General features: G+C 39.0%; 1 protein-coding gene across 1 annotated transcript in view; it reads right to left on the bottom strand.

Moving 5' to 3' along the window:
* Positions 1-26,590, bottom strand: part of LOC124621802 (protein groucho) — a 696,988-nt gene that overhangs the window by 34,677 nt on the left and 635,721 nt on the right. The window contains exons 13-15 of the mRNA XM_047147238.1: positions 22,925-23,004; positions 10,563-10,812; positions 5,728-5,907 (exon numbers count right to left, since the gene is read on the bottom strand). Coding sequence (XP_047003194.1) covers positions 5,728-5,907; positions 10,563-10,812; positions 22,925-23,004 — 510 coding nt within the window. The remainder of the gene's footprint in view (positions 1-5,727; positions 5,908-10,562; positions 10,813-22,924; positions 23,005-26,590) is intronic.

The raw sequence follows: 26,590 nt of genomic DNA, 5'->3' as shown, positions 1-26,590 counted from the left end.
CTCAATATTTTATTCTAATGGAACAGTAAGACTAGAAAACATTGTTGGTGACAGTACGTTATGTTGGAGGGGAATATGGATAAAGGAGATAGAATAAATTTCCTGATTCTATTACTGCATGCAAGTCAGAGCACAAACTAACTGAAAATTCCTTCAACTTACAACACTTGAAAAATGCTGCAGTGTCTGACTCCTTAAACAGACTGTAATGGAATTGTTGAGGCTTTCGTGGCCACTTGTTGACAAACTGCTTGTTGGCCTCTGCCTCAGGTTCTTCAGCTTATATTTTTTTGGTAAGTTTTCTAACGTTTCGCCAGCATAATTGGCTGGCATTGCCAAAGCTTCACACTCCACCAGCAATGGAGGGTGAAGCTTTGACAATGCCAGCCATTCAAGCTGGTGAAACATCAGAAAAATCATCAACAAACATCAGCCAAAGAGCCCACAACACAAACCAACAGACAGTTTCTCAGACTGCAATGCAATCATACACTGAACTGCAACTGTCAACAGGGGTTTTATTTCCACAAATAAAACTTCAGCAGCTGGTTTTGCAGAAAATGTTATCGTTGCACAATAGAAGAAGAGGAATGGAATGCGCATATTATTAATATTAATCTGTGATAGATGTACAGAACATATCCCTCTGTACCCAGATTTTTTTTCTACAAAGAAAAGGTTCAGGAGGGGGAGGAAGACGATTTTCTCTATGTAGAATGAGATATTTCCATATTCACAACTGCAAACAATGTGTGCACGTTAATACACAGTAAACAACTAAAGGCACCTGTTGACTTCTTCTAACGATATTTGGTATGTTGATCTGGTGTATGAATATGTCTTTTGAATGTTCCTTTGGAATTATGTTACAGTCAAACATTAGAGATTGATGCAATGGTTTGACAATGAACACAAACATAAAAAACTATGCAACTATGCTAGAAACTTAAATAAATCTATATAAATAAAAATCAGTTGCCGCAGGTATAAAAGATCATCACTTGAGAAGGGCTCAACCAATTTGGTTGATTTTTTTTTTTGTGTTAATAATTTTTAGGACAAGGTTTGTAACAAAGAACATTTTTGGAAAATCCACTGGAAAAGTTGGTAATAGGGATGGTGTTTTTGTATGAAAATCTCAACGAATAAAATAAAAATGACAGGTGGTTTGACAGTTCTGCTGTCACATTGTAAGAGGTCCGAGCAGATGTAATTTCGATGTATTGCTCATGCGCTGCCTGCGATATGCAAGGTCTCTGACCAGAGAGCAGTGTTGATTGCAATAGGAACCGTGTAGCTGTAGCAGTAAGTTGTGGCTAGTCTGGAGTCTGCTCTGGTCTGGTCTGGTGTATCGTGTTGGCTGGCCCGGTCGCGGTGCAGCAATGTCGGAGCCTGAGTATTATTGTATAAGGTAAAAAGCAGCCTCGCGCATATGTAGTAACGTTATCTGAAGTCGCATGTAAATGTTTTAAAACTCTCGTAATAATAATCTTCCTCATAAAAAGTAACTTTTAACAACCATTCATTTCAATTTAAAGAATTTACTAATTTCTCCCATCCATGATCATCCCGATTATTGCAATAGAAAAATCAGTTGCTTCCTTTCATAAATGACACATAGGTCGGCCAGCATTGCACAGAGCTGTGCCGGAAAAATTTATTGCAAGAGCAGATATATCCGGCGACTTCACTGAAGTAAGAATTTTTCCTTTTTTATTCAAAATGATCTTCCAGGGCCATGACGCAGCACTGCTGTCGTCCAAAATTTACCAGGTTAAATTCACAGTGAATTATTGAAAAGTCATAAGTGAGTGACAATTTAATTGAGAGGTTAGTTACATTGTTTTATTAGCAGGTTACTGAATTTTTTTTTTATTGGGACGTTACACTGAATGTGAACGACATAATTATAATTTTTACTGTTGAGAGGTTTAGGAATTTTTTTGTTATGAGGTCACGCTAAATGTGAATGAATTTTGAGCTTAGATTAAATCGGAAAGAATTTTGTGGGTAGATTAAATGTAAACGAATTTTGTGTGGAGGTTAATGTGAAAAGAATTTTGTAGGGAGGTTACAAATGAGAAAGAATTTTGTGGGGAGGTTACACTAAATCAGAATCATCATTATCCATAATATTTATTAAATTTGGTGGGGAGGTATATATGATATGTCTGCTTGTGTCTGTATATGTGTGGATGGATATGTGTGTGTGTGCGCGAGTGTATACCCGTCCTTTTTTCCCCCTAAGGTAAGTCTTTCCGCTCCCGGGATTGGAATGACTCCTTACCCTCTCCCTTAAAACCCATACCCTTTCGTCTTTCCCTCTCCTTCCCTCTTTCCTGATGAGGCAACAGTTTGTTGCGAAAGCTTGAATTTTGTGTGTATGTTTGTGTGTCTATCGACGTGCCAGCGCTTTCGTTTGGTAAGTCACATCATCTTTGTTTTTAGATATATTTTTCCCATGTGGAATGTTTCCCTCTATTAATTAATATATATTCTGATGGACAATGGCTGTATATTTTTTTAAATATATGTGGTGCAGAAATGTATATATAGTAGATAAAGGGGAAACATTGGCAAAAAAAACTCTAAAAATCCTTGATCGATTTACTTCAAATTGTGGCACGATACTCTAATAAAGATTCCGATGAACACAGGCTACACATTTTTTAAATATATATGGTACGTAAATATGTATGGAATACATAAAGGGGAACCACTGTCAGTAAAAAATCTCAAAAAAAACTCTTGACCAATTTGTTACTTTTATACGATATTCTAATAAACTTTTGTACAGATAGAGGCTATTTATTTTTTAAATATGAAAAGGACAAACATAGTTAGCAAAAATCTCAAAAACCTTGACCATTTTGCATCAAACTCTTGCAGGATACTCAACTAACACTCACATGGACATAGGCTATATAATTTTTTGAACAATAATGGACAGATTTTCTGTTAAAGCCAACTACGAGAAAGAGAATGGTGTGCTGCAAAAATGGGCAGTTTGATTTTCTTTTCCGTAGTCAGTTTTAACTTAGATATCATGGCCTTTAAACCATTAGACAAAGAGTTTCTTCATTTTCTTTCGCATTATATATAATTTTAAACAAACAATGACAATACATGACAGTGTGCAGTTTTGTTTTCATTGCTGCAATCAGTTTTAAGAGGAATGTTTTATTTATGGCCTCTGATCAACTTCTGATTACAATACTACTATGGAATCTGAATCATCTGAAACTTTGCAATCCTACCCGTTCACAGATTAAAAGTATGAGAAATATTGTCATTGAAGCTACTATCCTCACAGATCCAGCAGTTGGAGAGGTCTCTCCTGTACCCCTTATATTACTTGGATTTACCCATTCAGTTTAAGCAACTTCATTTCCCAATCTAGGTTTCGTTTGCAAACAAGGCCCAAAGTCAGAGAGAAAGAGTACATGGACTGATGGGGGAGGAGGAGAAAATGGACATAGAGAGGGGGAAGGAGAAGATGAATAGAGAGAGCGGTGAGTAGTAGATGGAGAGATTTTTTTTTTTTTTTTTTTTTTTTTTTTTTTTTTTTTTTTTTTTTTTTTTTTTGGTGGAGAGGGGGGGAACTGAAGAGATAGGCTGTGAGAGAGAGGAGAAGAAGAAGTGGACGAAGAGAAAGGGGGAAGAGCAGGAGATGGAAAAGGGAAGAGGAGGAGAAGACACACAGAAAAAGGGGAGAGGAGATTAGGATGTATATTCAGTGCCCACATATTTAGCAATTGGAAAGCATTGCCGGATTCACTAATAATAAATAAATTGAGTTGCTGGTCCTTTATACCAAAGCAATGTTGGAACTGCCATTAAGAGAGCCTACAGTTTTGTTTACTTACTGGTGTGCGATTTTTCAGACCTTCAGTCAGGTCCAATTGTGATGTTAACCAAATCAGGGAGGGAAAAAGGATGATCAGAATTAACAAGCCATAGATAGTACAAGCTCAGGTTGGACAAGTAAGGGCAATAAAATCAGTCATCTCTGGTACTTACCTCATATCACCTACAGAAACTGCAGGAAACCTACATAAGAATTTCTGGATAGCATTTTGAATGCATAATCTATTGAAAGTAAGTCTGAAGAGGGAGGTAGTGAAAAAGGATTGCTCCAAAAGCTAGTAAATTTTCTTTCTTTCTTTCTTTCTTTCTTTCTTTTGTGTGTGTGTGTGTGTGTGTGTGTGTGTGTGTGTGTGTGTGTGTGTGTCTCGATGCTTCTGTTTTTTGGTGAGTGATCTCCTTTACTTCTAAAGTATTTATATTCTACCAGAACTTTCCACAAAGACATATTAATCAATGTGCCACATCACTAAGTGTTTTTGTATGTATCACTTATTCTTTGTTTAAAGACGGCAGGGTCAAGGAGGGGGAGGGGGGTGGGAGGGAGAGGGAGGGGGGGAGAGAGGAGAGAGAGAGAGAGAGAGAGAGAGAGAGAGAGAGAGAGAGAGAGAGAGAGAGAGAGAGAACCATAAAAATCTTAAAAACCTTTAATGCTTTATATTCTTTCTCATCCTTTCCCCTCCCTATGTATTATCTGCCACAGTGCTTCAAAAATATCATGAACAGAATACACCAGGGATGCAACAGTCCAGATATCTGGGTGGTTATTGACAAAAAATATGACTCAACTGATCCACAGAATTGGGGGTATTCTCCACCATTGCTATTAAATTGCCGAGGGTTGAAATCTCCATTGCTCAACTTCTGAATGAATCGATGAAATTTCTGCTGCCTAAAGCTGTTTGCTATGATAACAGTATTTTCCTTTAAACTGATGTGGCTGTATACATGAAAAAAAAATTCCAAGATAATGCAGACTGCTTTTCACAGTGCTGATGCTCTGATCGCAAACATGAAAAAAGATTTTCTTAGACTAGCATGCAAAGTTATACTCTCTCACAACATGGCTCAGGAAGTTACCCTATCCCCTTATCATATCATCATAGGCTTCAGTACTTGGTGAAGTACAGCTAAGTATTATGCATACAGTTTAAAACTGCTTATTAAGCAGCAGTTAAAATACAGAGGTTGATTCTTCAATTGCCATTTTGTGGGATTTGCATTCTAACATAAATTTGAGATCATACCTGGTTTACGTAAAATCAAATTTTACATTAACAACGAAGGTAATCAAAACTTTTTTAGAAACTTCCTACTTGCTTTTGACTGATGCAGTTGGTAAGACTGAGCATGCCTTTGCAGCACTCGGAAAGGTAGGCTGAAGTAAGGTCAAATACAATTGCACAAAAAAGCACTTCTCGATTTGCAGCAAATCACAGTTGCAAAGATACGTGGAATATTCCTGTTGCTTTGAATGGTGACACTTCTGCATCATTTCTCATGGACTCACAATTAAACAACTGACTATATTTAAATGTGCAAGACTGCCAACATATACCATGGACTACACCCTGTAATGTGAAAAAGTCTTGACCATCATCACTCTTTTATGACTGACAGCCTAAACATGGTCTTAGCCATTCACTGTAATGCAATATTATATTTTACCACATAAAAATCCACATTCTAGTCATTACATCTGAACAACCTGCATAAGCAGAAAAATTTTAGGAAAAAGAATAAGTTACTACATCTGAGTTCTCATTGAATTAAATATTTTTCTTTTCTTCTCATAATTTCAACAAAAATAAAATATTGAGCTTAAATTACAATTATGCATGACATTACTTGAAATTCACTGACCTTCGAGTCTGGACTAATTGCAAGAGCATAACATGCTGGTGCATTTGAAGTTAGTTCAGCCTTAATACGTGGTGTTGGTGAGGCCAGATCCCATATGCTTAAATTACTTGCCTCCCCACCAACAATTAAAGTTCTTCCATCAGGCAGCAATTTAACTGATCTGATGTAATTGTCTCTTTGCTGTTTGAAACATAAATAAGGGGAAATATAGTTACAGTCAGAATGTACACTTATAACATACTCCTTTTCCTACAACAGTTGCAAGGAAAAAAATGCTTTAATAATCCTAATGTTGTAATAAGTGATTGAAAGACAAAGCGTAGTAATTTATACAGAGAGAGAGAGAGAGAGAGAGAGAGAGAGAGAGAGAGAGAGATAGAGATAGAGATAGAGAGACTAATATTAAAGGTATTTTTCTTCAACTAACTAGAACCTATTACTTTGTGTGTTATTGTGTCCATTCAGGATATAGGTACGAGGAGGGTTTGAAAAGTCCATGCAAAGTCCGAGAGATGGCACCACTGGTTCGTATCGAGGTCATGTTTAGTTAGTAGAATCTTTGGAAAGAACACACACCAAGTTTCAGCCATATTGGTCTATTTCTTTGTGTTTGGCATTTGTGTGATTCAAGGAAGTCTAGTGATTGTCAAAAAATGGATGAAAAATAATTTCGTGTGGTGATTAAACATTACTTTATGAAAGGCAAAATGCCTCAGGAGACTAAAGAGAAGCTTGATGAACATTACAGTGACTCTGCACCTTCGATTACAACAGTTTATAAGTGGTTTCAAAATTTTCAGAGTGGTCATATGGGCACAAGTGTTGCTGAACATTCTGGATGCCCTGTGGAGGTTACGACTCCAGAAATCATTTATAAAATCCTTGTCACGATGATGGATGACAGAAGAGTTACAGTGCGTGAGATTGCTAGTGCTGTGGGCATCTCAAATGAATGGGTACATAATATTTTGCATAAACATTTGGACATAAGAAAGCTATCCGCAAGATGGGTTCCACGATTGCTCAAGCTTGGCCAAAAACGGAATCATGTGAGGTGTTGCAAGGATGGTTTGCAGCTGTTTAGGAAGAATCCGGAGGACTTTAAGCATCATTTTTGTCACTGTGGATGAAACATGGATACATTACTATACTCCTGAGACCAAACAACAATCTAAACAATGGATTACCAAGGGAGAATCTGCACCAAAAAAGGCGAAGACCATTCCTTTGGCTGGAAAGGTTATGGCGACTGTCTTTTGGGATTCGCAAGGGATAATCCTCATCGACTATCTGGAAAAGAATAAAACTATTACAGGTGCATATTATTCATCATTATTGGACCGTTTGAAAACCAAGCTGCAAGAAGAATGCTGGCGAATGGACAGCAAAAAAGTCCTTTTCCATCACGACAATACACCAGCACACACCTCAACAGTTGTGGTCGCAAAATTAATGGAAATAGGATTCCAACTCGTTTCACATCCCCCCTATTCTCCAGACTTGGCACCCTCAGACTACTATTTGTTCCCCAATTTGAAGAAATGACTGGCAGGACAAATATTTTATTCAAACGAGGAGGTGATTGCAGCAACTAATAGCTATTTTGCAGACTTGGACAATTCCTATTATTAGGAAGCAATCAACAAATTGGAACAGCGTTGGACGAAATGTGTAAATCTAAAAGGAGACTATGTCGAAAAATGAAAAAGGTTTACCCCAAACACGTGAGTAGTTTTTATTTTTGCATGGAATTTTCAAATGCCCCTTGTATCTAGATACTTAGTTTCAAGGGAAATAATCAATTTTTGAAAATATAATGAATTGGATGGATGAATAAATCTACTCACCAAGCAGAAGCAGGAGAAAACATGTGTAAAAGATAGGGAAATGCGCAAGCTTTCAGTGCCAGCAGCTCCTTCTTCTGGCAGAAGGGTTGAAGGAAAAGGTAGAAAGAAGGAAAGAGCCTGGCAAGGTTTAGTAGGTGGGAAGAGTTACAGAAAAGTTGCCCAGAACTCTGGGTCAAGGAGATTTGATGGACAGGCTGAGAAGGAAAGACTGATTCAGCCTTTCCATCTCATCCCAACAAGTAAGTTTCCGCTGACCTGGAATTCTGGCTGACTTTTCAGTAATTCTCTCCATTTGCTAAGCATTGCCAGTCCTTTTTCTTCATCTCTCTTCCTTCCCCTTCAATCTTTCTGCCAGAAGAAGGAGCCACTGGCTCCAAAATCTTGCACATGCCCGTAACTTTTATGTGTGTTTTCTCTTGCCACTGCTCGATGAGTAAATTGTTTATTTACCCAGGTACATTAAATATTTTATTTGTAATACATTAATACATAAAAATTAAAATGTCAGTGATAAAAACTTGTACATGAAATGATCATGTCTGCTATACTTCACTGGATTTCTTTGAATTTGGACTGGCAATAATTAGAAATTGTGGTAACAACAAAGCCAGAATGAAGCATCAGGGAACAGTTTCATTGAAACAGTACTTACTAAAAACTGCTAAAAACACAATATAACAAAATATATGAACTTCGGTGCAACAATAACAGAAAATAAAATGCCATGAAATTTGGTAATATATGGACAGTAGGACTGCAGAATCAACAGATAAATTTTATCTTTGAGAGATGACAGTTCAATAGACAAGTTTTATCTTTGACAAGGATTATCTCTGGTGATCTACCATCATGATATTTATGTGAAATGTGATTTATTATTCTCATTACATGCAGTGTACAAATCATTGAATCTGTTGTACAGGAGAAAAGAATATAATGATTGAAAAGAATATAATCACTCTCGATGTGCCTTCCATCAGTTGGCAAGGCTCAGTAGAATCAGTAGCACCTCTGAAGATGGCACATGCAGCTCTGGACAAAATGTCAAGAACAAAAAACTTTCATGGCCCACAACCATACAATCTGGAAGAGTCACAAGTGACAAAGACAACGAGCTGTGGAAGCCTTCATTGTGTGATTAAATACAGGCCTTTCCTGAATTCCAGGACACAGTTCTATATTTTTGTGCAAAGTCATGGTCAACATAAATCTAACATTAAGGTAAGATAATATCATGTTCATCATATATATATATATATATATATATATATATATATATATATATATATATATATATATATATATATATATATATATATATATATATATATATAAAAAAACTGTTTGTTGCGAAAGCTTGAATTTTGTGTGTATGTTTGTGTTTGTTTGTGTGTCTGTCGACCTGCCAGCACTTTCATTTGGTAAGTCACATCATCTTTGTTTTTAGATATATATTTCCTATGTGGAATGTTTCCCTCTATTATATATATATAATGGAAGGAAACATTCCACGTGGGAAAAATTATATATAAAAACAAAGATGAGGTGACTTACCGAACAAAAGCGCTGGCTGGTCGATAGACACACAAACAAACACAAACATACACACAAAATTCAAGCTTTCGCAACAAACTGTTGCCTCATCAGGAAAGAGGGAAGGAGAGGGGAAGACGAAAGGAAGTGGGTTTTAAAGGAGAGGGTAAGGAGTCATTCCAATCCCGGGAGCGGAAAGACTTACCTTAAACAGAAAGAGGAAAATAAGACGACAGAAAAGATTTCGAAATGCAACAGTGACAATAACAAACGTAATTGTTGGATTCAAATTAATGATATCAATATAATGGAAGGAAACATTCCACGTGGGAAAAATTATATATAAAAACAAAGATGAGGTGACTTACCGAACAAAAGCGCTGGCTGGTCGATAGACACACAAACAAACACAAACATACACACAAAATTCAAGCTTTCGCAACAAACTGTTGCCTCATCAGGAAAGAGGGAAGGAGAGGGGAAGACGAAAGGAAGTGGGTTTTAAAGGAGAGGGTAAGGAGTCATTCCAATCCCGGGAGCGGAAAGACTTACCTTAAACAGAAAGAGGAAAATAAGACGACAGAAAAGATTTCGAAATGCAACAGTGACAATAACAAACGTAATTGTTGGATTCAAATTAATGATATCAATATAACTTCCTTTCGTCTTCCCCTCTCCTTCCCTCTTTCCTGATGAGGCAACAGTTTGTTGCGAAAGCTTGAATTTTGTGTGTATGTTTGTGTTTGTTTGTGTGTCTATCGTCCAGCCAGCGCTTTTGTTCGGTAAGTCACCTCATCTTTGTTTTTATATATAATTTTTCCCACGTGGAATGTTTCCTTCCATTATATTGAGAGAGAGAGAGAGAGAGAGAGAGAGAGAGAGAGAGAGGGAATTTTTTAAATATATAACAACATTGCTCTCTTTAGTTGTAGACACAATACCACAAAGAAAATATTTGTTTTAGACACTCCCAACTAAAATAATGTGAATTCAACTTTATAAGACTCCTTGCAGTTGTGTCAAACATTGTGTCATGCACATCAGTCATTAATTATTGACAGAATTAAAATATGAGCTCTGTGTGGTAGTTTTAGCTTTAATTATCACCTCAAAAAAATTAAGTGACATAATAAAGTTTTCTCTCCAGTTCTATAGTAGACTCTCAGTTTGCCACACAATTTTAATCTGCCAGGAAATTTCAATTAATTGTTTGTTTGTTTGCAAGTACATTTCTGCAGTTGTGTCAGATACAGTACCATACGATGCTGCTAGGAGAAACCAATTTTGTTGTAGCACCACTACTATTGTGTGGGGGCTTCACTGTGAACCAGGACTGCCACATGTACATGCAAACAAACAAAAAATTCTTTATTTTTTCAAGATGATAATTACAACAGTATAACAACTCCACGTCCACAAAAACCATACCCACAACTTTACAAATACCATACTCACAAGACAATCAAGCTGGGACACAGGGCTTTTGGAACCAGGTTGACTGATATCCCAAACTTTAACACAGCCTTTTCCACCTGTGTACACATACTTAGTTGGATTGCTTATAGTAACAGCACAGACCACCTCACCATGTGCCAATGTATTAATTTGCCTTGCATGCCTTGGAATCCCTGGACCAATCAGTGCATCTGTGGGAAATGGTACAGGCTGCAACTGTCCTTCACCATTCATATGGAAGGAGTAAGCCCTGAAACAAAAGAATATTATTTGCTTTCTGAATCCTTTGTGCTGTAATTTCTTGCCAACTTATGTAAATAAAGCTAAACAGTAAAAGTGTGATTAAAGGAATGAATTCAAGTTCATAAAATTTTTAGGCAAAACTGCTGGCCAATACTTATTTTCAGGAAGCAAAATATTTTGTGCTGCTGAGACACAAAAAAATAAGGAACACCACCCTAGTTGTTAGTTCCTTTCACAAGGAAGATAGGGGGATAAGTTGGGGATGTTTACAAAATAAGTGGAAGTCATTCCTTCCTTTTTAACCTTCCTAAAACTATCTATCTCTCCTCCCCAAGGGAGGAACTAATAATTCCAAAAGCTAGAACAGTGTTGTAACATCATGGACCAAGATCACAGCCCAGTGTCATACCTAGGATATTAGCAGCAGCAGTTAGCGACCTGCTTAAGCAGCACTCCTCTGCCGTATGCCTGCTTCTGCACCGACCTAATTTTGCATGACAACACTTAGGACCCAGGACACTGCCCCGTTCAAGAAGTTGCCATGTGACATAGAAATGCCATAACTTCTGCATGGTCAGCCCCGGACAGCTGTATCTAAACCTCCCAATGCTAGCCTGTCATTATTGACCAGCTGGGCTATATTGTGACATCCAGTCTGTGCCAGTCAATGCTGCACCAATGATACTACTGTCACTGGACCTCAAATCTTTGACTGCCACCTGACCATCCAGGTATTTGAAGGAAGGAAGATTACTGTTTAATGTTCCATCAACAACTAGGTCATTAAAAACAGAGCACAATTTCAGAATGCTTCAGGGATGGAGAAGAAACTCAACCATGCCCTTTCAGAGAAATCATCCCAGCATTTGCCTGAAGCAATTTAGGGAAATCACGGAAAACTTAAATCTGGATGGCCCAAACGTGAATCCAGTACACTAACCCCTGTGCCATCTCACTCAGTCTGGGTGTTTGGGCACCTCAGCACTCTGCTGCTTTACTGTGCCTATGATGCCAGGGTCTAGCCATCTCAGCTCTCTGCATCTGACAAGGTTCAAACTTAAGACTCCTTTGCCCTGTGCCACTGGAGCCAGTTGCAGTCTGCTGTATTCTTGGTGATAGCAGCTGACATCTGGTCATCCAGCTAAGAGCTGATAATACAAGACATTCCTCGACAAAAAGGCAGCACACAGTCTGCACTAGTGATGACAGGGTCGAGCTGCAAGTTCAGCACACTGAGAGACTCCATGTCAGTGTATTTGGCATAGCCACTAGCAGCATCATAGACTGAAAAATGTAAATAAACAGTAATAAAGGTTTTTTATATCCATTTAGTGTTTTCTTCTTCTCACCATCATATTTGGTGTCAGAAGAACCACTGAAGATGAAGATGAATAACCAACAGAAGATAGCAGTCAGTTCCATGGTTCTGTAGAAAGCACAATTTAACAGCAGCACCTTTCTGAAGAGGAAAGGGGAGTGGATGGACGGAAAAGAATACCGACTGATCAAAAAACTACCACAAGAAGAGAAGGCAGGAAGACAGAACTCTGAACAATTACCATGGACAGCAGCACTATCTGTATGGACCAGCTCGAATTTTTTCAAATCACCTGTGGGATCCCTACATCCTTGGGCTTGATCTCTCCCTATTTTTTCCACAGTGTCAGGATTAGATAGCATTGTAGTATTCGGTAAAGGACTAAGGCTTGAGTCATTCAATCCTGTAACACACACCCAGGGCAATTTACTTGGGCGCTCCGTCCTGTGCATAAACCACACCTAATACTTTGCTGAGTATGCCACCAAAATGGGCGTTACGCCAGCCACTGCCAAGAGACTGCCTGGATGAAGTGTGGGAAACTTTGGGTATCCCAAAAACCTTGGTAATTTTTTAAGGATAAGCCAGAAGAGCTGTAAAGCTTTTGTTTTAAATACGAATTTACAGAGGAAATGTTTGAGGATGTTTGAGGATGTTAAGGATGATAACTGTACCATATATGCCACGACAAGAACTGGGCAGAATGTGACCCTAAAAGAAAATAGTTAACAGGTACTGCTTATTAGATAAGGTTAAGCTGTGGTACAGTGACAATGAATCAGAAGAAGAGTAAGGAGTCGAATGAATTAGAACAAGAATAAGGAGTTGTAAAAGTATTGTTTGGTAAGATTTTATTGTCTTCACATCATGTTGCATCATCTCAAAACAGTATAAGTAATGATATGCCACACAGGCACGAGACGCATCACTAGCCATGGTGTCATCAACTAAACTGCCCCACATCTCTTGAGAAGCATTATTCATGGTAGTAATAGATTCACCAACAATAGCCGACCAACAGAAAGATTTGACACAGTGGTAAAGTCTTTCAGATGTTAGGAAGATGTGTGGAAGTAAAGGAATTAAAGGGCTTCTTTTTTTAATACATGGCACAGATTTGTCTGGTATAGCACCTGTAGCCAGGGAAGAATTAAGGAGAATTACAGAGTTATCGGATAGCACATATGGAGCTGGTATAGCACCAGTAGCGAAAAAATTACTGAATTAGTGTACACCACAGGTGGAGCTGGTATAGTGTCTATACGGGGGTTAGTGGTATTGGAAAGCTTTTCAAGCAGGGCTGCTGTATAAAACTATCAGAGCGAGAGGAATTAATTAAGTGTGAAAAGGGTAATAGTTTATGGAATGTCTTGAAAACATGATCAAAGCATGGTTGCCATGGATTTCTTAATGTTGTAAATAAATTTTTCTGTATTGCTACAGTATAAAAATGCAGTGCAAAAACTGTCAAGTTCACACAGGCCAGAATCAACAAACAATAGGCCAGTGCACATACCATTCAGTTCAGTTCACATAGGTCATATTGTTCCCCACAGGTTAAGGAAGGGATTAGTCCTCAGTACGTATATTCTAATTGACAGCCATTAACAACAGGTAGTAAGTTATCAGTCTAAACTTGTAGAAAATGATATGGGGAGGAGTAGATATGAGGAAATCAGATTGTAGTGCTGAGAAGCCACCCTGATACTCATTCCTTCTGCTATCATAAACCAAAAACTCACTGTGTGTACCAAGTACAAGTGAAACAGCAAAGGAAGTGTAAATAGTGTGCAGGATCAACTGAAGTACAGGGCACAAAGCTTAAATAATTGTAAATAAGTCAGTGCTTATGTTGCAGCCATTCACAAACAGGAATCTGGAGAGTCAGATTTTCCTAGGACAAAGGAAGTGTAATGCCATGGACCTAGGCCACAGCCCCGTCTTGTAATTAGGATATTAGAAGTTGCCTCCAGTAGCCACAGTCAGCGAATCGCTGATGCAGCAACTCTCCGCCATCTACCTGTTTCCACACCGACCTCCTCCCGCATGGTGAAAGTGGGGACACCAGTCACTGGCCCCTGTTTGAAATGTTACCACATGACACATAAATGCAATAACTTCTGCATGATCAGCCCCAAACAGCTGTATTTAAACTGCCTGAGACCAACCTGTCATTGTCTAAGAGCTGGGCCATTTTGCGATGTCCAGTCTGTGACAGTCAGTACCACATCAATGACGTGGCCGCCACCACTCGAACTTCAGACTGCCGCCTGACTTTCTGGGTGCTTGGCCAGTTCAGCACTCTGCTGCCTTTGTGGGTCAATGACACTTGGAGATCAGCTACCTTCTCATATGCTGAGGTTCAAACTGAGGACTCCTTTGCCCTGTGCCACTGGGACGAGTTGCAGTCTGCTGTATTCTTGATGACAGCAGCCAACACTTGGCCATCTGCTACAGGCCAGTAACACAAGATATTCCTTGATACACCAGCAGCAGTGGTAGTGGTGCATGGTCTGTGTTACCACTGACAGGTCTGGTCTGAGAGATCAACAGACAAGGAAATGCCCTGTCAGCGCATTTGCCACATTTGCCAGGGACCAACACTAACAGCATCAAAGACTGATCACTGGAAATAAATAGTGATAAAGGGTTTCTTGTATCCAAGAGCTGTCTTCTTCATCTGCACCCACATCAATCTCCAGTAGAGAATCACCACACCAAACCACCTAGAGACCTAGTTATAGTGTTGCGTTTTTTTTTTTTTTTTTTTTTTTTTTTTTGGTGTGTGTGTGTGTGTGTGTGTTTTGACAGTCCTGAAGGTTAAGTTATGGCCAGTAATTCTGTCTCATAATTACATGGTTTTCTTTTGTTAATTTTTCTTTGGATCAATTATGTGTTAGTTTACAACAGTAGGGAATAGTTTATAATGAAAATCCCTACTAGGATAACAAAAATCTTTGACTTCTGCTAACTCTTGGTCTTTTAGAATTCTCATTTTTTTGTTCAGTATACTGTCGCGCAAGAAGCTGAGTAGCACAGTCACCGTGGTGTAGTGGTTATGATACTAGACTGCTGCATGGAGGATCGTGAGTTCAAAACTCACCTGAACTGTAAAATTGTAATTTCTATATTCAGTTCAAGTACATTCTAGAAGTACCCACAAATATCAAGAATCATTGTACTGGAATGTTGTGTAACTGATATACCGTATGTGTAAGTGCTGAATAAACCTTCATTTAGCGAAGTTAGTGTTCCTCATTCATCTAATTACACCTTCTTCTACATGTTATTATTGTGGTGGAGACACTGGGTATTAGAACTTGTGATAGCGCACATTATCGACAGTGGCTCCCATCAGGCTACGACAGAGCCGCTGTTTACGTGGCAAGAAACCCGAGTTCGAGCCATATTCAACAGATCGCCACCTATCGGAGACAGAAGAAGAGGATGTTACGATGACAGCAATTGTGTGCCATCACATGAGACATCCTTCCAGGTCCAAACAAGTGGCTGAAGTTATATGAGCATATAGCCAAATTTAACAAATGGGATGACACCGTGTGTTTGGCTAACGTATTTTTCTACTTGGAGGGCACTGCCAAGCAATGGTACGAGAACAACAAGGAGAAGTTCACAAGTTGGGAAGTATTCCAGGAGGAACTGCGCAAGTGTTTCGGTGACATACAATGACGGAAGTGCTGTAGATAAATTAAAGTGCAGGGCACAGCGTCCAGGAGAAACTACAGCATCCTACATTCAAGACGTCTCGGAGCTGTGTAAAATAGTAGATCCTAGAATGAAGGAGGAAGATAAGGTTGCACATCTCATGAAGGGTGTTGCTGAGGACATGTATCAAGCCCTACTGCTGAAGGAGGTTTCGACAGCAGACGACTTCATAAAATGGTGCCAGTATATCGAGACAATGCATCAAAAAAGAATTACACAAAAGAAGTTTGAATGGCTTCCAAACATCGTATCGATGTCTGTGATGGAGGAACAAATTGATTTCACAAGTGTTATTTGTCAGATAGTGAAAGAGGAAGTTCAGAAGGCACTTGGATTGCAAGGCGAGCAAAAAACTGAGACGCTTCAAGAGGTCATAAGGGAGGAATTGGAACAGACATTGAACCAAATCTCTCGTCCTTCATTTCCCTTTAAAACAGTGAAAAAGTCGAGACCTAGGTGAAGTTATGTTCCTACAATGCCGCGTGAGGAACCTGTTTGGGCACCAAGGAAGACTGACGTCTGGAGGACCCAGGATAACCAACCAGTATGTTTCCACTGTGGACAACCGGAACATGTGGTGCACTATTGTCTAGAAAGGGGGCAGATATTTGATGACGCCTGCGCCAGAAGACAGCAAACCAATCTTAGCTGACGCCAACTCCGGGACGACGAAGATGAACAAGAAGATGTGAGTGCAGGACGACATAGGTCACCACCACCGCAAGCTAGCTGCTGGAGAGGATGCTCCCCAACATGCCAATCAAGCTCTCCATCGCCGTTTAGAAGCCCCTGCCAATCACCTATCTGCCGCAACACAGAAAACTAAAGGGTGCGACCTTCCTTGGAGGTGACGCCGCCTAAGAGGAAAATTCTCCACCGTCAATCACTACAAAAATGATAAGAAACTACGTCGATATCCTCATGGATGGCCGAACTGTCCCAGCTCTTGTGGGCTCAGGAGCATCATATTCAGTCATTTTGGAGAAGTACTGTCACCATTGCAGAAAACCGTATTCGTCAACAACAAAACATCTCTGCTGAAGGTGGATAATGGGAAATATGTAAAACCTACAGGAAGATGTACCATTCGTGTGGGTATAAGTGGCCATACACAGCCCTTAGAATTCATCGTCTTACAAGAGTGTAATCATGATTTCATTTTCAGATGGGACTTTTTGAAAGCTTCTCAGGCAATTATAGATTGTGGTCGCTCGAAGATTATACTAGACAAGATGAGATACTGTGGACAGGAAGATGTGCATCCGTGTGGGTGGAGACTGTGTGTGCTGGATGAAGTGATCATTCCTGCAGTCAGCACTAGAAAGGTAGCTGTCATGTGTCATGTCATGCGTCAACCCATGAATCTTGTAGTGGAATGTAAGAGAAGCATACCACTGAAGAATAACTTGGTCATCCCAGCCTCTGTCGTCTTGTTTAAAAATGGATTCGGTGAATTGTGGATAGTTAACTGTCACTGAGAACCGCAGATCCTTCCAAGATGCATGTGCGTAGCAGACACTGAGCATTTAATTGGCAAACAGCTGAGCATCATAGAAACCTCCCATGCCGAGTCTGTGGGCAAAATTGGTGCTACCACTAGGAGACAAGATCTTATAGCTCGATTATCACCAGATCTCACAAAGGAACAATAGAAGAAGCTACTTGTCATTCTTCAAGAGTTCTCTGAATGCTTCAATCCACAGGTGAAGAGCAAATTAGACAAATCGGCGGTGACGCACTGCATTAGAACTGGAGACCACCAACCAATAAGCCAGAGAGAATACCGTATGTCAGCAACGGAATGTCAAATAATTCACGATGAGGTACAGAAAATGATGAAGAATGACATCATTCAGCCTTCACAGAGCCCATGGTCATCACCAGTGGTTCTTGTCAGGAAGAAGGATAGCAGTTGGCGCTTTTGTGTTGATTGCAGGAAGCTTAATAAGATAACCAAAAAGGACGTTTACCCCCTTCCACGAATTGATGATACTCTAGATTGTCTGAAGGGGGATAAGATTTTCTCAACCATGGGCATGTACTCGGGACACTGGCAAACTGAAGTAGATGAGGCTGATCGTGAGAAAACTGCATTCATCACCCCTGAGGGCATGTATGAGTTTAAGGTCATGCCGTTTGGTTTGTGTAATGCACCAGCAACTTTTGAACGGATGATAGATAATATTCTAAGTCACCTGAAGTGGATGATGTGTCTTTGTTATTTAGATGACATTATAGTGTTCTCAGAGACATTTGATGATCACATAAAAAGACTGAGGGCCGTTCTTAAGTGTCTCCAACAAGGCGGACTGAAACTTAATCCAAGAAAGTGTCTCTTTGAAGCAAAAAAAATCAGAACACTTGGACACCTTGTCTCAAACAAAGGCATGCGGCCAGACGCAGAAAAGGCAAGATCTATAACGGAATTTCCTATTACTAAAAGTATCAGCGATGTGAGAAGCTTCCTCGGATTATGTTCTTATTATCGTCATTTTATCAAAGACTTTTGTATCAAAGCCAGGCCACTCCAAGAGTTATTAAAAGCTGATGATAAATTTATCTGTGGTGCTGCTCAACAAGATTCTTTCGATGTGCTGCAAAAATCTGTGACGACTGACACTGTACTTGGTCTGTATGATGAGAAAGCACCTACACAACTACACACAGATGCCAGTGGGTATGGGATTGGTTCTGTTCTGGTGCAAATTTCGGATGGAAAAGAGAAGGTTATAGCCTATGCTTCTAGGACACTTACAAAAGCCGAGAGAAACTACTCAACTACAGAAAGAGAATGTCTTGCAGTGATCTGGGCCATATGCAAATTTCAACAGTATCTCTATGGAAGGCCATTCACAGTTGTTACAGACCATCATTCTCTTTGTTGGTTGACAGATCTTAAGGATCCAACAGGATGACTCTCCAGGTGGGAACTATGTCTTCAAGAGTGTGACATTACCATAGTGTACAAAAGTGGAAGAAAACACCAAGATGCCGACTGTCTCTCAAGAAACCCTGTGCAAGACCATCAAGACATTGATGAAGACTGTCTTGCTGGACTCCAGGATCTCTCTGTTGAGCAGAAGAAGGACACCAAGATACCTCAAATTATGCTTGCCTTAAATCAGTCAGAGGATGTGAAAGGAAAACTTAAGGTAGTTAATGGATTACTTTGCAAGAAAAACTTTGATCCGTTTGGATAGAAGTGGCTACCAGTGATTCCTAAACACATGCGCTTAGATGTTCTACAGAAATTCCATGACACACCTGACGCTGGACATCTAGGATTTATTAAGACATTCGATAGAATCTGCAAGAGATTTCTCTGGCCAGGTTTATTTAGGAGTGTCCATCACTATGTGTCGCACTGTTGAGAGTGCCAGAGGAGAAAGGCAGTTCGTCAGAAACCACCTGGCCGACTAATACCAATTCCACCAGCTGAAACCCCTTTCCAGTGTGTTGGGATTGACCTCCTTGGATGATTTCCAACGTCTGCTAGTGGCAACAGATGCACTGATTATCTGACACACTATGCCATTACAAAAGCCATGAAAACAGCCGAAGCATCCGAGGTAGCCAAATTCATCGTGGAAGACCTGGTATTAAAACACGGTGCCCCAAGGTCGTTAATTACAGATCAAGGTAAAGTTTTTCAATCAAATCTTGTGACAGAGATAAACCGTCGGTGCACCATTACTCATCACACGATGACTGCCTACCATCCGCAAACTAACGGGCTAACTGAATGCCTTAATAAGACCTTGGCTGACATGCTATCAATGTTCATCAATGTTGAGCAGAGCAACTGGGATGAGGTGCTACCTTTCATGACATTTGCCTACAACACCGCCAAACAAGACACCAAAGGATTTACGCCATTTTTCCTGGCACATGGGCATGAGGTGACGACGACGATGGACACTGTGTTTCCGTTACATCCTGATGACGTGGACGACAACTACATTGACCAGGTGTTAGCCAGAGCTGAGGAAGCTCAGCAGTTAGCTCAACTCCACACGCTGCAGGCTCAAGAAAACGATCGGAGGTATGACGCGAGCCACTGCCCTGTTGTCTACCAGCCTGGTGACCTCATCTGGATCTTCACTCCTGTTTGGAAGGTTGGTCTCTCTGAGAAGCACCTCAGGCGCTACTTTGGACCTTATAAGGTTGTAAGACAGTTGTCTGATGTTACTTATGAAGAAGATTTTGACCCCGACACAAGAAGATGAAAGATCAGAGATACGGTCCACATCCTTTGAATGAAGCCCTATAAGGATCCCGCAACCCAGGGTAAATTCAAAGCTCTAACGACAGGAAACAAGCGGAAAGGTGATGAAGAGCATAGCGGCAAAGGAAGTTCTAAGATCACCGCCAGGGCGAACATGTCATCGGGAGACGGAGTATGCAGAACTGATGACTCATCCCCGGACTAGGAGGACATAACACCGAGATGCTGTTTTCTTAAGGAGGGAGCAATGTCGCAGAAGAAGCTAATTAGCACAGTCACTGTAGTGTAGTGGTTTGATACTAGACGGCTGCATGGAGGGTCGTGAGTTCAAAACTCACCTGAACTGTAAAATTGTAATTTCTATATTCGGTTCGAGTACATTCTAGAAGTACCCACAAATGTCAAGAATCATTGTACTGGAATGTTGTGTAACTGTATATATATCGTATGTGTTCCGGCCGGAGGCAGTTTGCTCCATGCTCTTGTATGTGCAAGTGCTGAATAAACCTTCGTTAAGTGAAGTTAGTGTTCGTAATTCATCTAATTACACCTTCTTCTACGTGACAATATATTATGAAAAAGCAAAGCAGGAATTATAAAGTATATTGTCACTAAGGATATTTCACTGCTTATTCTTTAGAATATATTTTTGTTGTTCTTTCTTAGATTGTCATTCAAATATATATTGAATTTTTTTAAATTTAATATTTAAATATTTATAAAACTCACTCACAGTACAATGAAGTTCACCTCCTTTTCCAAAAACAGGATATTTCTATTCTTCACTTCCAGAAAATTTGTATACATAAATGTTTGGCAACTCTTACACATACTTCACTCGGTTTTATCACTAAAATATCAATTTTCATTAAATGTACCAATACGTTCTGAGCGACGGTCTAGCAACACATCCTCTTTCCACAAGATACAGATTAACAGTCTTTTTTTTTTTTTTAATAAAATCAATTGCCCTTTTTTTAGAGTCCACTCTCAAAGATTCTCTAATACTATCTTTGCGGGGATTGCGCACTAAAGAGTTTCTTGCTGTCCAGCTGCACTTCACTTCACTTCAAGTACTTTTTGAATCACATTTACATTTATGGTATTTACATACATTACTGAGCTTCTCAGAATAAAATCAGGCACAAATTAGTTAAAGAAAAAAAAAGCAGTGAGGCACACATAACATTACAACCTTCTTCCACGTGACAATATATTATGAGAAAGCAAAGCAGGAATTATAAAGTATATTATCACTAAGGATATTTCACTGCTTATTCTTTAGAATATATTTTTGTTGTTTTTACTTAGATTGTCGTTCAAATTATATACTGAATTTTATTTATTTAATATTTAAATGTTTATAAAACTCACTCACAGTAAATGCAGAACTTAAAAAGAAACACAGAATCAAATGGAAAATAGCTTCAGAAGGAGGCAATTATCAACGTGAGACTGTAAATAAAAGCGTGCAAATAATAGACACAGTAAACTAAACATAAATGAATCACAAAGTAGAGTATTTAGGCTTGAAAAAATTAACTCTGTTAATGCTGGCATCTTCAAGCAAGATTAAGCATTAGGAATATATCCTATGTATACAGATTTTTAATCACAGCAAATAAGCTGTCACTCAATACCAGAGAATGACTAAAGACAAAAACTTAGAGAATGTTTTCAAGCAATCCTGAAACTGCAATACGTGCTGGAAATTACAGTGTCAACAAATAATACTTTTACCAGTTAGTAAATAGCATTATTCTGAAGCTATTTCACAGGACAACAAAGAATCAGATGCAAAATAACTAATCAGGATGCATTACACTTCAAATGCAACCTTCTATTACCCCAAATAGAGCACAATACCACAAGGTGCCTCTCGAGACTCCATTCTAGGGTTCATTCTATTTCTAGTGTATGTAATGAGTTGCCCGTAAATATCAGTTCTTCACAGTTTGGTTTGCAGATGATGCATTCGTACTGATCAAAAGTAATGATATCATAAATAAATAAATAAAATAAAATAATAAAGAGAGAGAAGAAAAGAAGAAAGAGAAATCATGTTCAACTGAAGAGACTAGTATCAGGTAACTGGGTTGAAATGAAAAATTTCATAATCCTACATTGTACAATTCAGCAAAGAGATGAAAATAGAACATGACCAACAATATACGGAAGAAGACAGGGCTAGTAATTCAGAAGTTTGATATATCTTTCAAATGATTCTCTATCTGCATACTGGGCTCTTTGATAGTTGCACTTATACCTTGATAAGAATAAGAAAGTGACTGAAATATAATTTCATAGATCAACTAACATACCTACAACCAATCTAAGAATGAATTGTGTCATACAACAGTCGGTAGCAAATCACATCATCACACACCAATGTAATGTGCTTCATTTCTTCAACTATTGTGTTCATTTTCTGTAACAAAATTTTTGAAGAAGCATTGAAGAATGGGCAGAAAAGTGATAAGTCTTTTATGACCAACAAGCAACTTCACTATTGCATGTTAACAGTAGCATATGAATGTATCCAGTAGTGAACACCAATGCTGTTGCCACCACAGGGCATAGCAGTTGTTAAAGTAATGGCAAACTAAGAACGTCCCCTTTGATGGAACTCTATGGTCGACTATCAATCACTTTGCTATTCTGTTCCCAATACGGGTGTAATTGTACTATTACTAGCTAGGTTTCCATTGCAGAAAAAAACCATGCACATGATGAGAATGGAGGATTATGACAAGACAAAGGAGGAAAAGTTAGAGAGAACAGGGAAATCACAAACAGTGTTATGATATTATATGATCTATATTTTAGCTTATAGCGACTACTTTAACTTACGGTTTTCCTCCAGGGATGCCACCTAGTCCATTTGCACTAAGCCCTGGAGTTCGCACATGTGGATGAGAATCGTACCCCAACTGTAAGACACAGAGAACATACTACATTAGCTAATGCATTAGACAACAAACCAAGGTAGATGTATTTTGCAATGATCCATAATAATAGTTTATTGGCATACTCAAAAAAAATGTGAAAATCAATTATTTCAGCTGACAGCCAGATAGAGCTATCAACATCTTACTAAAATAGTGCTGTAATCAAGCTGAAGGTTGAGCTGAATGCCACAGTGCACTGCAGTAAATTGTCCTTTTGGAGGTTACATGCCCTTGCCTCCTTTTGACCACTGAAACTCAACCAGCCAGTTATGAGAAGGACCCAGAGCTTTACTGGAAGCTAAATCATAAAATAATACACCATTCTTCGTACACATGGAACAATTTTAGGAACTATCAGAGAAACCTGGTGTCGCTCAGGTACATGTTTGTAACTGTGCCTGAGATTTCACACCCAGAGATTTTATTTTTGACTTATAAAGCTTCTTTGTATACAAATTTTGAAGTAGTGTGACAGGGTCCATGAACAAAGATCTTGCTTGCTTCAGTAACATGGGAGAAAGCCACATAGACCTGGCCATGTGAAAAGCAGCTGACACTAAGGCCTATGCCCAATACTTGCAGTGTCTGGCCTTGAGCTTTGTTTAAAGGATGTTTAAAGCAAAAAGGTAAATCATTAGGTATAAGTGGGATTCGTAGTGTAAAAACTCACTGGACTGCACCATTTCTCATCAACATTTCTGCTTATATGATTGGAGAGAAGTAACTTTAAGCACTGTTAGTGAAGGATTCTGAGGAGCAGCATAATGCATAACACTCTTGATCACATCACATTTTAACTTTGGAAGGACTTTCCACAGAGCAAATTAAAGCCTGATATTCTCAGGCCACAGCAAGTCTCACCTCATGATCTTCGTTGAATTCTTCACACTGCATAGGCCTCAGTATTTTATCCATTCCGGCGCATTCAGAAAGACTTGATGTTTTTTTAGGCATTTTTAATCATAATTGAAATTAAAATGTAATGGGTAGGCACCCAAATCATAAAGCAAACTTAGTAAACTTGCTTTCTTAGCAAAGAATACAAACAAAACTTAACGAAAGAAGCAAAGCAATGCTGTTAATTTTTTAAGACACAAAGAAAAACTAGTAAATGCATATATACCAGCCAAATAAATTCACTGTTAGTTTGTATTCGTAAAGGTAATATTGTGGCACTTAGTGCTGTTACTGACATAAACTTCTAAAAATACATGTCACTGAGTTAAGAAACATAACAGTGCCATCAACTGGTTCTTTGGTGTATTATGCCATGGTGACTAAACATCTGAACTACTACACTGACCACATGATTTTAAACAAAACTTCAAATTAAGATATATTTTTTCCGTGTTCCAATTTTGATAAAATAATGCCTATATGTTGCCCCAAGCTACACCCAAGTGACTCATGAAAACCCCATGAAAATTCGTCTATCGGTTTTAGAGATTAGTTTGTTCAAAAAAGACAGACATGATGGCGAATTGTGCAATAGTCTAGGTACCAATCAGCAGCTGAACCCCAGGCCTTTAAATCTGTGGTTGACACATAAGATCTGGGTCATGAAATCATGATTTCCTTACAAACTTCCATCAAGTAGCAAACCATTTTCCCAAGGCAGATACATTCCGTTACAGGTAAAAAAATTACTCATTTATTATAAAGTCATAACATGTCACATGGCACATATGAATTAGCATGAAACAAAATTCAAGTTTTGCAGGATTTCAAGTTCATTTAGGCTGGCGCACGACAGGCTGCCTTTTCTACTTCTAGTCTACAAACAAACTTCAATGGAGTTACATGCACTGTATGTACTATAGTCAGTCAAGATGGGAAAGCCTTTACTTACTTACGACAAATTTTCCACTCTAGACAAATTTATCACTTTCTTACCTAAAGCCCATTATTTTCATCTAGCTGCATTTGAGTTCTGTCTGCTATTTCTCATGGGATAACTCTCTTTAATGTACAACATGAGCCAATACTAAGAAAGAGGTTATACAAGGGTTGGACAAAAATATTGCAAACACCATGGGGAATGCATGCTTGAACATAATTGTAGATGATATGCAACACTGCAGGCTGTGATGTTGTATTTGACTACAAACAGCATCCAATATATTGCAAGTGTCAATTAGGGTCAGAATGGTGTTCTGTGCAGCTGTGAGGGTATTATGTCAAAGTGAAATGGTTTGGGATGTGGACAAATTGCTGGTGTTAGTGTGGTGGGTACTCATGTAATGAAGGAAGCCAAAGTGTTTGGTGTTTCAAGAAGCACCACATATATTTATAGTGCATACAGGGAAAGTGAAAGAACATCACCTGATGAGTCATACAGGAATGAAACTGTATGTTGAGTGATCATGACAGATGGGCACTCAAGAGGATTGTAATGAAAAATAAGAGGATGAAGTTGCAAAAGCCACTGTAGAACTGAATCCTACATTTGCGAACCGTGTCAGGGTCAAAACAATATGATGAGAGCTCCTGAAGCAGGGAGTTAAGAGGGCAAGCTAGAATTCCAAAAGCTCTCATCAGTTACACAAATGCCTGTAACAGGAAAACACAGTGTCGAAGCCATAAGCCTGGACTTTAGAACAATGAAAGAAAGTCATTTGGTCACATGAGGCTTGTTTCACACTGTTTCCAACTTCTCGCTGAGTTTACATCCCAGAAGGGAAACATGGAGTGGGCTCTGTGATGATTTGGTCAGTCATACCAGGTATTCCATGGGCCCCATGGTTACACCGCAATGGCACGTTCTTCCCAAGGATTGTGTGACCCATCCCCTGGTACATTGTTTGTTGCCCAATGGTGATGCTGTATTCCAAGAAGACAGAACTCCTGTTCACACTGCTCACACTGTTCAGGACTGGTTTTGTGAGCACGAGGATGAATCTCCCCTGGCCACCACAGTCACCAGATCTCAATATTATTGAGCCTCTGTAGTTTACCTTGAAAAGAAGAGTGCGCAATCGCTCTCTACTTCCATCATCAGTTTGCCACAATCTTGCAGGAAGAATGATATAAGATTCCCTTGAAACATACAGGGCCTGTATTTAACTGTTCCAAGGTGATGAAGCTATTTTGAATGACAACAGATTTCCTACATCACATCAGGCATGGTAAAGTGTTGTGTATTTGGTGTTTCCATGTTATCTACCCCTTGCAGTAATGTCAAGCAGTCTCAGCTTCAGTATTTCTATTAACTGAACTAACTAGACATAGTGGTTTCCAAAAACAGGTCTGGGGAAAACACAAAGTGCTGATGCCCTGATCTAGAAATGGAAGAAACGGTTTCTCAGGTAGACAGTTCTGTTACAACTTTATTGTCTATATGTATAAAGCCTTGAATGGGCTACATAATTCTCATAAGTTATCTAAAGATTTCCGAATAATGTGTTCAGCTACTACATCATTTAAAAGCTGGTACGATTCTAAAAAATTATAGTGACTTCATTCCTGCAAAAGACTTAAGAAAAAATGCTTTTACAATCTCTCAATACAGCTTATCTTTTGCTTCCTAAACCTTACATACAATCTTACCCAAAAATAAGTCTCTAATAAA

This window comes from Schistocerca americana, chromosome 7 (assembly GCF_021461395.2).
Source record: "Schistocerca americana isolate TAMUIC-IGC-003095 chromosome 7, iqSchAmer2.1, whole genome shotgun sequence".
Classification (NCBI taxonomy): Eukaryota; Metazoa; Arthropoda; class Insecta; order Orthoptera; family Acrididae; genus Schistocerca; species Schistocerca americana.
The sequence above is the reverse complement of the archived record's forward strand: the minus strand, read 5'-3'. Positions and strand labels throughout refer to the sequence as shown.